The sequence below is a fragment of the Oncorhynchus keta genome, chromosome 1 (genome assembly GCF_023373465.1).
Source record: "Oncorhynchus keta strain PuntledgeMale-10-30-2019 chromosome 1, Oket_V2, whole genome shotgun sequence".
In the NCBI taxonomy this organism is placed as follows: Eukaryota; Metazoa; Chordata; class Actinopteri; order Salmoniformes; family Salmonidae; genus Oncorhynchus; species Oncorhynchus keta.
The window spans coordinates 89,082,553-89,097,482 of NC_068421.1; the positions used below are offsets into that span (position 1 = coordinate 89,082,553).

At 39.8% G+C, this 14,930-nt stretch overlaps 1 protein-coding gene across 30 annotated transcripts in view; it reads left to right on the top strand.

The window, feature by feature from the left end:
* The first annotated feature begins 279 nt into the window (after nt 1-279).
* Nucleotides 280-14,930, top strand: part of ptprc (protein tyrosine phosphatase receptor type C) — a 98,916-nt gene continuing 84,265 nt past the window's right edge. For 27 of the 30 annotated variants that reach the window (XM_052464293.1, XM_052464290.1, XM_052464292.1 and 24 more), the window contains exon 1: nt 496-574. In XM_052464293.1, the coding sequence (XP_052320253.1) occupies nt 511-574 (64 nt within the window). In that variant the 5' untranslated portion in view covers nt 496-510. Of the gene's footprint in view, nt 374-495; nt 575-14,930 lie in introns of those variants that run through there. The other 3 variants (XM_052464233.1, XM_052464257.1, XM_052464246.1) reach the window with 1 other exon arrangement.

The following is a 14,930-nucleotide window of genomic DNA, read 5'->3' on the forward strand; positions in this document are numbered from 1 at the left end:
ATTTGATTTGATTTGCTAGCTGAGACTCTGTACTTTACCTTATTTTACAGGAAATACTATTTCATCTACGCCACACATCTCCTTCCCACAGCTAGCTATGACATAACTTGTCGCATAGCGCTGAGGGACAAGAGGAGAGGTTTAGGGTTAGGGGAACACATTCAGGAAGCTGTGTCCGCTGATAAGACTGGAGGGAAGGAGATGTGTGGCGTAGATGAAATGGAACTTCCTGTAAAATAAGGTAAAGTACAGAGTCTCAGCTAGCTGTGACATCACTTGTCGCGTAGCGCTGAGGGACCAGAGGCGAGGTTTAGGGTTAGGGGAACACATTCAGGAAGCTGTGTCCGCTGATAAGACTGGAGGGAAGACATACGTAAAGACAAATACACACAATTTCAGCGTTTTTTAGTTTTTAGTTGTTGAGAATAAGACAGATAATTTGTAAGAGTTTCTTTTGGCGTTACCTTTAGGACGTATGGTCTCTGGGTAGTGTGATCGTCGCTCCTGGACATGGCAGGTCTCTATGGACTGAAGATCCTGCTGCTGTGTACTGGTCTCATAGAGCTGGCCATATGTAAGTACAGTATGATACCCAGGGGATGGGGCTGATGGGAGGGCTATTATTCCTTTAATGGTGACAGGGCTGTGGGGCCTAAATTCACCAATAAAGTACATGGAATTGTTTTAGAAAATGTATCCCGATGCGATCACTCAAGGAGTGTAAGAGGTGCATTTAATAAGGTTGATCAAATCTAATTTACTTGAGGCATTTTTCTACAGGAATTTAAAATGTTGACAATGGATCAATCATGTTTGGGAGAGGGATAAAGGGCTGTGGTTCAAGCAGGATATGGTATACTTATTTTCAGACCATTCAAAATGTAAATAACTTTGTTAGGTTTAACTATTAAAAGTGAGTTGGAATAGAGTAACTCTGAGATTGTCAAGTCCTTCTAAAAACTGTCTGGGTGGGCGTCACCTGGAGGACTTGCTTTTAAAGAGGAGTCTGCTGAGTTGGTCCCCTCATGTTCCCCCTCAGAGAAAGGACACACCTGATTAGTGATTAGTCAAATTCTTACTCTTAACTTGGTCCACTAAAATGCATTCAGTGATTGGATATCTATCTAGATCAGGGACTTAACATCTAAGTAATAATCTGAAGTTAATACCTGCCTTTCACTGTGCAACAACGCTACATTCAAACCTCTTGCTCTGTGTGCAAAAGTGCACCCTTGTTTGTGAATATTTAGCATGAATCTCCAATACATGTGAATGTTCTGAATGTAGAATGTACTTCTATCAACTGCAGTAAGACAGAGTTTAGATGTGGGGTTCTTTTTAGACAGATCACAGCTCAACCACTTCCATGTTCCATTTTAAGCGGCCTTTTCCATTTTGTCTGCACTGTCGTGGAAATTTCCTGTATTACCAAGAAATGAGAGAGCAAATCACACACTTAAATTGAACTTTTAGTAATAATTAAGCTTTTGCAATAGCATTTGACTTTCAACATTTCAGTATCTCTAATGAAAAGTTGAGAGTGGTCAACATAATGGCAACTGAGATCTTTTATTGCAAAGATGGGTAAGAATGGGGAGATCGCTGAATGTGGAAACAAGCTACAGACATAACAGGAGGTATTTCCTAACATCAGTTCAGTCTTTACTGTATAGTTAAGCAGTGACCATCAAGTGTTTCCCTCGTGATTCCTACTGTGATGCTCATCCAGTGGATGCATTGACCTTCTTCTTCTTTCGATATGGGAGCGGCTATTGTTTGCTGGACTCCTGTCCTGAGCCTGCCGTTGGCTCGAGCTGGAGTGGCTGTTATTTAAGTCCCGCAGTGGGACTGAACGGTTATCAGTCGAGTCCGTACCATGTTGTCTTTCCAGGACCGGTTGTCCTTGAGTCACTGTCCATATGGCAACTGTAATGAGAATGCTCAAGACCAGAGCAAGAAACATTATGTGTAGAGTCTGGGCCTGATCCTCCCATCTAGTCGGTGACTTCCGGCGTCTCTGGTCCTCCATCCTCAGGGTCTGGTGGGCAGTATGGCACCTGGCCTTGAGCTAATATGCCAGCTCTAGTGAGTGCAAAGAGTTCTGCTGCTTGAGCAGAAAGGTGGGAGGGTAATTTAGCACTTTCCAGTGTGGTTGAGGCAGTAGTAACCGCATACACAACCAATGGTTCTCCTTTCTCAGAACGCTGAGCAGAACCATCTACAAACTGTTACAAATGTGCAATTTGCAAAGCGACATCAGTTAAATCTGACTTGGTTTCGAGACAAGCTCTACCAGTTCAGCACAGTCGTGAGGCTCTCCATCGTCCTCGGTGAGCAACAGAGTAGCAGATTTTAACACAGTGCACCTCTTCAAGGTCACATGACACATTGTCAGAAGAACATTCTGATAATGGAGCAGTCAAGCTGGTGTTAGATGGGCCCTCTTTGCCTGTGAAATAAGAGCATGTACAGCATGAGGAACGTGTACAGTGAGTTCACACATGGCAACAATGTCTGCACAAGCCAACATAGCTTCAGTAGCAGCAGCCACAGATCTCAAACAACAAACCAGACCTCTGGCCACACTGTCCAGCTGTTTGGAATAATACCCAACTGGGCGCTGCATGTTCCTGTGTTAAAACAGATGACATAAAACCATTTTTGTCACAAACAAAGAGGTTAAAAGGTTTAGAATGGTCTGGGAGCCCCAAACAGGGAGAAGTAGTCATGAGTTGTTTCAGTCTGGTCAGAGCAGTCAGTCCCTCTGTTGTCCACTTAATTTTGTCAATCATTGCCATTTTTGTGGCCATAAATAAAGTCAGCAAGCGGCTGCACCACCTCAGCATAATCAGGTAACCACGCCCTACAATACCCTGCCATACCAGTCAATGACATCATGTGTCGTTTAGTAACCGGCTGTGGGACAGAGAGAATAGCCTGTATCCTCTCTTTACCCAGCTGCCTGCCATTGGGAGAGATGTCATAACCCAAATACCTCACTGTCTGTGAAACCAACTGTAACATCTTCTTTGAAACGTTGTGGCCATTCTCAGGGAAAAATACCAACAGAGCCCGAGTATCAGTTTCACAAGTTTCCATTGAGCTGGAGCACAACAACAAATCATCCACATACTGAATCAGAGTGCTGATTCATCCACATACTGAATCAGAGAGCTGATTCATCCACATACTGAATCAGAGTGCTGATTCATCCACATACTGAATCAGAGTGCTGATTCATCCACATACTGAATCAGAGTGCTGATTCATCCACATACTGAATCAGAGTGCTGATTCATCCACATACTGAATCAGAGTGCTGATTCATCCACATACTGAATCAGAGAGCTGATTCATCCACATACTGAATCAGAGAGCTGATTCATCCACATACTGAAACAGAGAGCTGATTCATACACATACTGAATCAGAGTGCTGATTCATCCACATACTGAATCAGAGAGCTGATTCATCCACATACTGAATCAGAGTGCTGATTCATCCACATACTGAATCAGAGAGCTGATTCATCCACATACTGAATCAGAGAGCTGATTCATCCAGAGAGCTGATTATACTGAATCAGAGAGCTGATTCATACACATACTGAATCAGAGTGCTGATTCATCCACATACTGAATCAGAGAGCTGATTCATCCACATACTGAATCAGAGAGCTGATTCATCCACACACTGAATCAGAGTGCTGATTCATCCACATACTGAATCAGAGTGCTGATTCATCCACATACTGAATCAGAAAGCTGATTCATCCACATACTGAATCAGAGTGCTGATTCATCCACATACTGAATCAGAGTGCTGATTCATCCACATACTGAATCAGAGTGCTGATTCATACACATACTGAATCAGAGTGCTGATTCATCCACATACTGAATCAGAGAGCTGATTCATCCACATACTGAATCAGAGAGCTGATTCATCCACATACTGAAACAGAGAGCTGATTCATCCACATACTGAAACAGAGAGCTGATTCATCCACATACTGAAACAGAGTGCTGATTCATCCACATACTGAATCAGAGAGCTGATTCATCCACATACTGAATCAGAGAGCTGATTCATCCACATACGGAATCAGAGAGCTTCCCTCAGGGGGTATAAAACCCTCCAGATTTTGTTCTAAAGCCGCTGAAAAACTAGCGGTGGATTCCACATAACCCATTGGAGTCCAAGTAAATCGCTTTCCTAGAAACGTGAAGGCAAACCAGAACTGAGATTCTGGTGCCACTAGAATACTGAAAAATGCATTCGTCAAATCAATCACAGAGAACTACTCTGCTGTGGGTGGTACCACCCCCAACAGTGTAGTAACATTAGGAACCACCGGGGCACAGGCAAAAACTGCATTGTTCACAGGCCTTAAGTCCTGGACAAATCTCCAATCACCTGAAGGTTTTCTAACAGGCAAGATAGGGGTGTTACAGGGTGATTCTGGACAGGGAATTAAAGCACCATTAACTAACAAGGATGCATGAACAGGAGTAATACCTGCTATTGCCTCCCTACTGAGTGGATACTCTGCCCTAGATGGGCGCCTGGTATCTTTAGGAGTGTCTTCCATTAGCTCAGCTCCAATGGGAGGTGCAATGTAAGCCTGCTTCAGACATGAAACTGCCCTCGTTGCCCCAATGGGTTTTGGCCATTGAGAAAACACGAGCAATATTGGGCACCTCATCATCAACATACCATGCATAATACCAGTCACAACTCAGACATCAACATCAATTGCTCCGCCCCTTCCTCCTCTTCTTCATGAATAACAGTTAAACCGGTTTGGCCAAATGTTATGTTGATGCCAAGTTTACACAGGAGGTCCCTATTTCAGTATGATATGTTAGATAAAGGAATAACGACAGACACCAATGTCAGGTTGTCACGCCTTGGTTATTGTATTTTGTGTTTTTGTTATATGTTTGGGTAGGCCAGGGTGTGACATGGGTTTATATGTTGTTTTTCGTATTGGGGTTTGTAGTATTTGGGATCGCGGCTGATTAGGGGTGTTGTATTGGCTTGGCTGCCTGAGGCGATTCTCAATCAGAGTCAGGTGATTCTCGTTGTCTCTGATTGGGAACCGTATTTAGGTAGCCTCAGTTTCGCTTTGTATTTCGTGGGTGATTGTTCCTGTCTCTGTGTAGTGTTCACCAGATAGGCTGTAATAGGTTTCACGTTCCGTTTGTTGTTTTTGTATTTATGAGTTATTTAATGTATCGTTCCGTTTTCATTAATTAAAGTCATGAGTAACCAACACGCTGCATTTTGGTCCTCTCTTTCTACAAACGAAGAACGCCGTTACACAGGTTCAATAGCCTTGTTTGTGCATTGTACGAAAGGCAACAACTGGAGTTCCGGGGAACAGTCCGGCTAGTCGATTACCTATCAACTAGACTCCGTAACATCATCCTTTTCAATAGAAAGTGCAACCATGAAGGCATAACATTCAATTCTTAACAATAGAGGGCAAGTCATAACAATAGAAAAAGCATTACATTTTCTTTTTTACTTCAGTTGTCATCTTCCTTTTTTAATTTCAATTTAATTATTTAAGAACAAATATAGATTTTAATTAACCGAGGGCAAGTTAACAGTCCCTTGCTTACAGAGTAAGCCTGTCCGGTGGCTTGCACAGCCGACCCACCCGTGAGTAAGTATTGGCTCTGACAGGGGTAGGATTAGGGGCACAAGCTGGAGAACTTGGTGGGGTAGAAGCCTCACCTTCAGTTGGCCCATGTCTCAATTCTGCACCCCTTCCCCTTAGGCCTGGACTGTGATCCAGCTCATCTAGGTGAGTGTTCTGGTTTGTCTGCTCTGCTACGCGCAGATCCACCCGATTGCGACGATAGAGGGAGCCACCAACATCCACCAGGTAAGAACGTGGTGCAACTCTCTGTAGGCATGTGCCCAGCCTCCAAAGTCCTGTGTGGACTCCCGGCAGCGGTTTCATCCTTATTGTTTCACCCACCTCCAGCTCTGGTAGGTCCCGAGCAGTCCGGTCGTAGAAGCACTTAGCGAGCTGCTTTCTGTGACGCAGTTTGTCTGTGACGCCAACCATGACGCAGGGCTCAAGTAGCTTGTTAGCTACGGGGATGGTAGTCTTCAGACGTCTGGACAGAAGGCGTTGTGCTGGGCTGCTGTCCATGTATTCAGTGGGTGTGTTCCTCCACTGTAAGATCGCTTTCCATGGGTCGTTGCTGTCGCGCAAGGCCCTGCTTAACAGGTTTTTTGCAATCTTGACAGCTGATTCTGCCTTGCCATTTGCTTTTGGGTGTCTTGGAGAGGAGGTCACGTGGTCAAACTCCCATTCTGAGGCGAAACGCTTGAACTGTGCAGTGAATTGTGGGCCATTGTCCGTGATTACCTTGTCAGGCTGACCTTGCCTTGCAAACTGTGCCTTGCAGCGCTTTATGACCGTCTCTGCAGACAAGTCAGGGAGCAGTTCAATTTCCCAAAAGTCAGAGTAGTGATCAACGATGAGAAGATAGTCCTTTTGTCTGTGGCTGAATAAGTCCATGCTGACGATTTGCCAGGCCCTTGTGGGCAGTTCGTGTGACATCATGGTTTCCTTTTGCTGTTCATGAGCGTACTCGTTGCATGTGGTACAGTTGCTGACAAAGTCTTTAATTTCTGCTTGCATGTTTGGCCAGTATAATGTTTCACGAGCCTGGCGGTAGCATGCATCACCTCCAACGTGACTGGAGTGTATGCGGGTAAGCATCTCTGGACGTAGTGATTTGGGAATAATGACCTTCTGACCTCTGAACAAGATGCCATTTTGCACGCTGATCTCATCTCGAAAGGTCCAGTATTCTCTCACTGTGAAAGGTGTCTCCTCTTTCAGGTATGGCCAACCTGCGAGAGCCATGGACTTCAGTGACTGTAGGCATTCGTCCTTGTCAGTGTGTTGCCTTATCTGGGCTAGGCGGTGATCTGTGACGTTTAAGTAGTCTGCCTGATTGATCTGTTGAACATCTTGTTGTTCCTGCTGTAGCGAACAGATGGCCTGCCGCTGATAGACAGTGCCTCTGCCTGTACATTGTGTTGTTGCCCTGCTCAGTGTGTCGCTGATGTACATCTCTGGTCCTGGCTTGTCAATGACCTTCAGGCTGTAGTTTTGCAGAGTCAGGAGCATGCTTTGAAGCCTCTTGGGCGCGTTGAGGAGAGGTTTACTGAATATGGCAATGAGTGGTTTGTGGTCAGTTTCAGCGATGACCAGGTCTCGCCCATATAAGTAGTGATGGAATCGCTGGCAGGAGAAGACGATGCTGAGGCACTCTTTCTCAATTTGTGCATAGTTTTGTTCGGTGGGGATGAGCGCTCTCGAGGCAAACGCAACGGGCTGGCCTTCCTGCATAAGGCAGCATCCAAGTCCGCTTTGGCTGGAGTCGCTTTGGATTGTGACAGGCTTCATGACGTCGTAGTAGCGCAACACTGGCATGGATGAAGCCAGAGATTTCATCTCCTGCACTGCGGCCTCGTGCTTGGGTAGCCAGTGCCATGGTGTGTCTTTGTCCAGAAACCGGCGCAGAGGCTCACAGACTGCTGATAGGTGTGGCATGAACTTTGCAAGAATGTTTGCAAAGCCGATGAGACGCTGTACTCCTTTTGCATCAGACGGGTTTGGCATGTCGAGGATCGCTCTGACCTTGTCTGGGTCCGGCTTCAGGCCGTTTGCCGAGAGAATGTGGCCATGGAAGTGGACGTCTTTCACCTTGAACTGCAGCTTCTTCAGGCCAAGGCGAAGCTTAACTGATCGGCAGCGCTCCATCAGTGCCAGGAGCTTCACATCGTGGTCGCGTACTGCTTCTTCGTCTGTGTCACCACAGCCTACGATCAGGACATCATCTGCGATGGGTTCAATGCCCTTGAGTCCAGCCAGTAACTCGTGCTGCTTACGTTGGTATATCTCAGGCGCCACCGAGACACCTAACGGGAGCTTGAGCCAGCGTTTCCGACCCCAGGGGGTCCAGAAGGTAGTCATGAGGCTGCTTTCTTCATCCAGCTTGCATTGAAGGAATGCATCTCGGGCATCCACCAAGGTGAAAATCCTGGCCTTGGGAAGCTTATAGAGGACATCCTCTAGTGTCGGCATGATGTAGTGGGATCGTTTCAGTGCTTGGTTCAGATGCTTTGGGTCGATGCAGACCCTCAGCTTCTCTGGTTTTTTCACTATGACCATATTGCTGATCCAGTCATCGGCCTCATACTTGTCCAGCTGGGCCTTCACAGCCACTTTCATTGCAATGGGCACATTGCGAGGAGCACACTGGACTGGAGTGATGCTCTCATCCACTTCAAAGTGTACCTCCCCAGGCACAGATTCAACGGGCATGTTGAATACATCGTCATATCTGCTAAGTAGTTGTTCTTTGGACAGTGGTCCATGCTGGACATGATCCACAATGTGCAGGTCATTTGGTACAGTGGACTGCATCAGTCCCAGGCGTTCGCATGTAGAGCCTGAGAGGAGAGGATGTTGACTGGTTTTTACAATCTCAAACTCAAGCTTGTGTTTGCGTCCCCGAATAACACATTCGGTCTCAAAGGTGCCCATAGAGCTCATTAGCTCTCCTGAGTAGAGCTTTAGTCTAGTATCACTGATGTGTGTCAGGTGCCAGATTGATTTTGTCTTTGTAGCTCATTACGTTGCATGTAGCACCAGAATCCAGTTGACATTGTTGTTGCTTGTTGTGTAATCGTAGTGTCACAAACCATTTCTTCGCTCTTGAGTGTACAGCCCCAATGGATTCATGCATGTAAATGTCACTTTCACTTTTCAGCTCTGAACATTGAATGACATCATCAACACAGTGAATCTTGCCCTCACTCACCCTTCTTTTGCTTTTGAGACACACTTTTGCAAAATGCTCTGCATGATTTTCCGTAGGCAGGGCAGTGCTCTTTGCCACGTGTGTGTGTATTCCCACAGTATTTACATGCTACGGGGCTCTCTGTGTTCACCGTTCGTGGTGAATTGCTCTGCCTCGATTGGTTTAGTCTGAATGTCTGCCTAGCAACAGCGTGAACGGTATCAACGTCGGAGCGTGGGGTTTCGATTTCCATTGCTCTCATTCTCATGTCAGTTGCTTCAGCAGTGCGGCACATTTCAATGGCAGTTACTAATGTTAAGTCTCCTCTCTCAGTAGATGCCGGCGTGTATCCTCATTTGCAATTCCCAGCACTATTTTGTCACGAATCAATTCATCTTTCAATCCCCGTATTCACAAGTGGCGGATTTCTCTCCAAACGGGTTACAAAGTTGTGTACTGACTCACCCTCTTCCTGTTTACAGCTTCCGAAAACGAACCGCTCATAAATGACGTTTCTGGCGGGTTTGAAGTAGTTCTCCAATGCATCCAATATAGCCTTTGCATCACACTGTTGACGTGCTGTGAGGGTGAGATTGTGCCGGTAGATATGCCTGCATTCGCTGCCCATTAAACTCCTCAGAGTTGCCGCTTGTACCTCGTTGGGTTTCTCATGTAGACCGGTCGCCAGCGCATAGTCCTCGAATTCATCCCTGAAGTTGTCCCAATTAGTATTCCAGTCCCCTGTGAGAACCATGGGATTTGGTGGCGGAATGTTCGCTGCCATAGCAATGGAATATGAGATTTCTTTGCCTTCAGTCATCGACGTAGGTAGTGATGCTTGCTAGGCAGCTAACAACGAGTTGATCAGTGTTGTGAGTAGGAAACGGCGTGTGTTCGCATATGGAACGTAACTGCGCCTATACTGTACTTAGCTACAAAAATAACAAACGTGTGTTTTTCCGAGCCACTTCTGATACCATGTTTCAGTATGATATGTTACATAAAGGAATAACGACAGACACCAATGTCAGGTTCAATAGCCTTGTTTGTGCATTGTACGAAAGGCAACAACTGGAGTTCCGGGGAACAGTCCGGCTAGTCGATTACCTATCAACTAGACTCCGTAACAGTCCCTGCCCGTCAGATTGACAGGACAGTGGTCAGAGTAGAGAAATTGATGTTGACACTTCTCCTCACAAAAGGAGACAGGCAGTGGCATTGTTACCTGCTCTCTAAGTGGGAGGCCTGAAGCCCCTACAGTTGTGACTATTTCATTAGACATGGGAGGTTTTATCATAGCCTTGCAGTTAATGACAGACATAGCAGCCCCAGTATCAACAAGAAATATTAGTGACTCACCATTGACGCAAGCCTCCACTGTTGGCTCTACTCTCACGCTTGCTGTTTGGGGTTTAAGGCTGGGTTTCTGTACAGCACTTTGAAATATGGGGACAATTCCAGTTAAAATAGAACATTTTAAGAAATACTGTGGCCTACCATTACTATATCCATTACCATATCAATTATTATATCCATTATTATATCCATTATTATATCCATTACTTGATCCATTATTTGATCCATTATTAAATCCATGACTATATAAATTATTATATCCATTACTATATCCATTGCTATATCCATTACTATATCCATTACCATATAAATGATTATATCCATTACTATATCCATTATTATATCCATTAATATATACATTATTATATCCATTAATTTATCCATTAGTATATCCATTACTATATTGATTATTATATCCATTACTATATCCATTACTATTTCAATTATTCTAGCTATTACTTTATCCATTACTATATCCATTATTATATCCCATTACCATATCAATTATTATATCCATTACTTTATCCAATACTATATCCATTACTATAACCAATACTATATCCATTACTATATCCATTATTATATCCATTGTTATATCCATTACTATATCCATGACCATAACCATTACTATATCCATTATTATATCCATTGCCATAACAATTACTATATCCATTACTATATCCATTATTATATCCATTACTATATCCATTATTATATCCATTATTATATCCATTACTATATCCATTACTGTATCCATTACTACATCCATTACTATATCCATTACTGTATCCATTACTACATCCATTACTACATCCATTACTTTATCCATTACTTTATCCATTACCATTTAAATTATTATATCTATTACTTTATCCATTATTATATCCATTATTATATCCATTACTATATCCATGACTATATCCATTATTATATCCATTACCATATCCATTATTATATCCATTACCATATCCATTACTATATCCATTATTATATCCATTACCAAATCCATTAGTATATCCATTACCAAATCCATTACTATATCCATTACCATATCCATGATCATATCCATTACCATATCCGTTATTATATCCATTACTATATCCATTACTATATCCATTATTATATCCATTACTATATCCATGACTATATCCATTATTATATCCATTACCATATCCATTATTATATCCATTACCATATCCATTATTATATCCATTGCCAGATCCATTACTACATCCAATACTATATCCATTACTATATCCATTAGTATATCCATTATTATATCCATTACTATATCCATTATTATATCCATTATTATATCCATTACTATATCCATTACTATATCCATTCCTATATCCATTACTATATCCATTACTATATCCATTACTGTATCCATTACTACATCCATTACTACAGCCATTACTTTATCCATTACCATTTAAATTATTATATCTATTACTTTATCCATTACTATATCCATTATTATATCCATTACTATATCCATTACTGTATCCATTATTATATCCATTACTATATCCATTATTATATCCATTACTATATCCATGACTATATCCATTATTATATCCATTACCAAATCCATTACTATACCCATTACCGTATCCATGATCATATCCATTACCATATCCGTTATTATATCCATTACTATATCCATCACTATATCCATTATTATATCCATTACTATATCCATGACTATATCCATTATTATATCCATTACCATATCCATTATTATATCCATTACCATATCCATTACTATATCCATCATTATATCCATTGCCAGATCCATTACTACATCCAATACTATATCCATTACTATATCCATTAGTATATCCATTATTATATCCATTACTATATCCATTATTATATCCATTATTATATCCATTACTATATCCATTACTGTATCCATTATTATATCCATTACTATATCCATTACTACATCCATTACTTTATCCATTATTATATCCATTACTATATCCATTATTATATCAATTACCATATCCATTACTATATCCATTACTATATCAATGATTATATCCATTACCAAATCCATTAGTATATCCATTACCAAATCCATAATTATATCCATTACTATATCATTACTATATCCATTACCATATCCATGATCATATCCATTACTATATCCGTTATTATATCCATTACTATATCCATCACTATATCCATTACTATATCCATTATTATATCCATTGCTATATCCATTATCCATTATTATATCCATGACTATATCCATATCCATTACCATACCCATTACCATATCATTACTATAACCATTAACACATCGATTGCTATATCCATTATTATATCAATTACTATATTCATTACTATTCCCATGACTATTTCCATTACCATAGCCATTACCATATCCATTACTATATCCAATATTATATCCATTACTCTACCCATTACCATATAAATTATCATATCCATTACTTTATCCATTACAATATCCATTACTATATCCACGAGCATATCCCTTACTATAACCATTACTATATCCATTACCATATCAATTATTATATCTAATATATAATAATAATAATAATAATAATAATATTATTATTATATCTATTATTATATCCATTATTATATCATTACTATATCCATTACTATATCCATTATTATATCCATTGCTATAACCATTACCATATCCTCTATTATTACCATTACCACATCCATTATTATATCCATAGCTATTTCCATTATTATATCAAATACTATATCCATTACGATATCATTATTATATATATTACTTTATCCATTACTATACATTACTATATCCATTATTATATATATTATTATATTATATTATTATATATATTACAATATCCATTACTATATCCTTTACAAATCGATTACCAAATCCATTATTATATCAATTACTATATCCATTACTATGTCCATTACGTTATCCATTACCATATCCATTATTATATCCATTACTTGATCCATTACTATATACTATTACCATATCCATTACTATAACCATTACCATATCAGTTATTGTATCCATTACTTGATCCATTACCATATCAATTATCATATCCGTGAATTTATCCATTACTATATCCATTACTATATCCTTTACCATATCCATTACTATAACCATTACCATATAAATTATTATATCTATTATTATATCAATTATTATATCATTACTATATCCATTATCATATATATATTACTTTATCCATTACTACATCCATTATTATATCCATTACTATATACATTACTATATCCATTATTATATCCATTACTACAGTGCCTTGCGAAAGTATTCGGCCTCCTTGAACTTTGCGACCTTTTGCCACATTTCAGGCTTCAAACATAAAGATATAAAACTGTATTTTTTTGTGAAGAATCAACAACAAGTGGGACACAATCATGAAGTGGAATGACATTTATTGGATATTTCAAACTTTTTTAACGAAAAAAATTGGGCGTGCAAAATTATTCAGCCCCTTTACTTTCAGTGCAGAAAACTCTCCAGAAGTTCAGTGAGAATCTCTGAATGATCCAATGTTGACCTAAATGACTAATGATGATAAATACATTACCATATACATTATTATAACCATTACCATATCCATTACTATATCCATTACCGTATCCATTACTGTAGCCATTACCATATTGTTATTGTATGCATTACTTTATCCATTACTATATCCATTATCATATCCATTACTATATCCATTACTGTAACCATTATTATATCCTTTACTATACCCATTACCATATCCATTACCTTAACCATTACCACATCCATTACTATATCCATTACCGTATCCATTACTGTAGCCATTACCATATTGTTATTGTATGCATTACTTTATCCATTACTATATCCATTATCATATCCATTACTATATCCATTACTGTAACCATTATTATATCCTTTACTATACCCATTACCATATCCATTACCTTAACCATTACCACATCCATTACTATATCCATTATTATATCCATTACTATATCAATTATTCTACCCATTACTATATCCATTATTAAAATCCTTATTATATCCATTACTATATTTATTACTATTCTCATGACTATTTCCATTACCATATCCATTACCATATCCATTACTATATCCATTACTATATCCATTACTATATCAATTACTATATCCATTACCATATCAATTATTATATCCATTATTATATGTATTACTATATCCATTACTATATCCATTACTATATCCATTATTATATCCATTACTATATCCATTACCATATCCATTATATAACTATTACCATATCCATTGCTATATCCATTGCTATATCCATTATTATATCCTTTACTATACCCATTACCATATCCATTACCTTAACCATTACCACATCCATTACTATATCCATTACTATGTCAATTATTCTACCCATTACTATATCCATTATTAAAATCCTTATTATATCCATTACTATATTCATTACTATTCCCATGACTATTACCATTACCATATCCATTACCATATCCATTACCATATCCATTACTATATCTTTTACTATATCCATTATTATATCCATTACTATATCACTTATTATATCCATTACTATCCATTACAGTTTTTGGTACCCTTCACCATGTCTGTGCCTCGACACAATCCTGTCTCGGAGCTCTACGGACAATTCCTTCGACCTCATGGCTTGGTTTTTCTCTGACATGTACTGTCAACTGTGGGACCTTATATAGGCAGGTGTG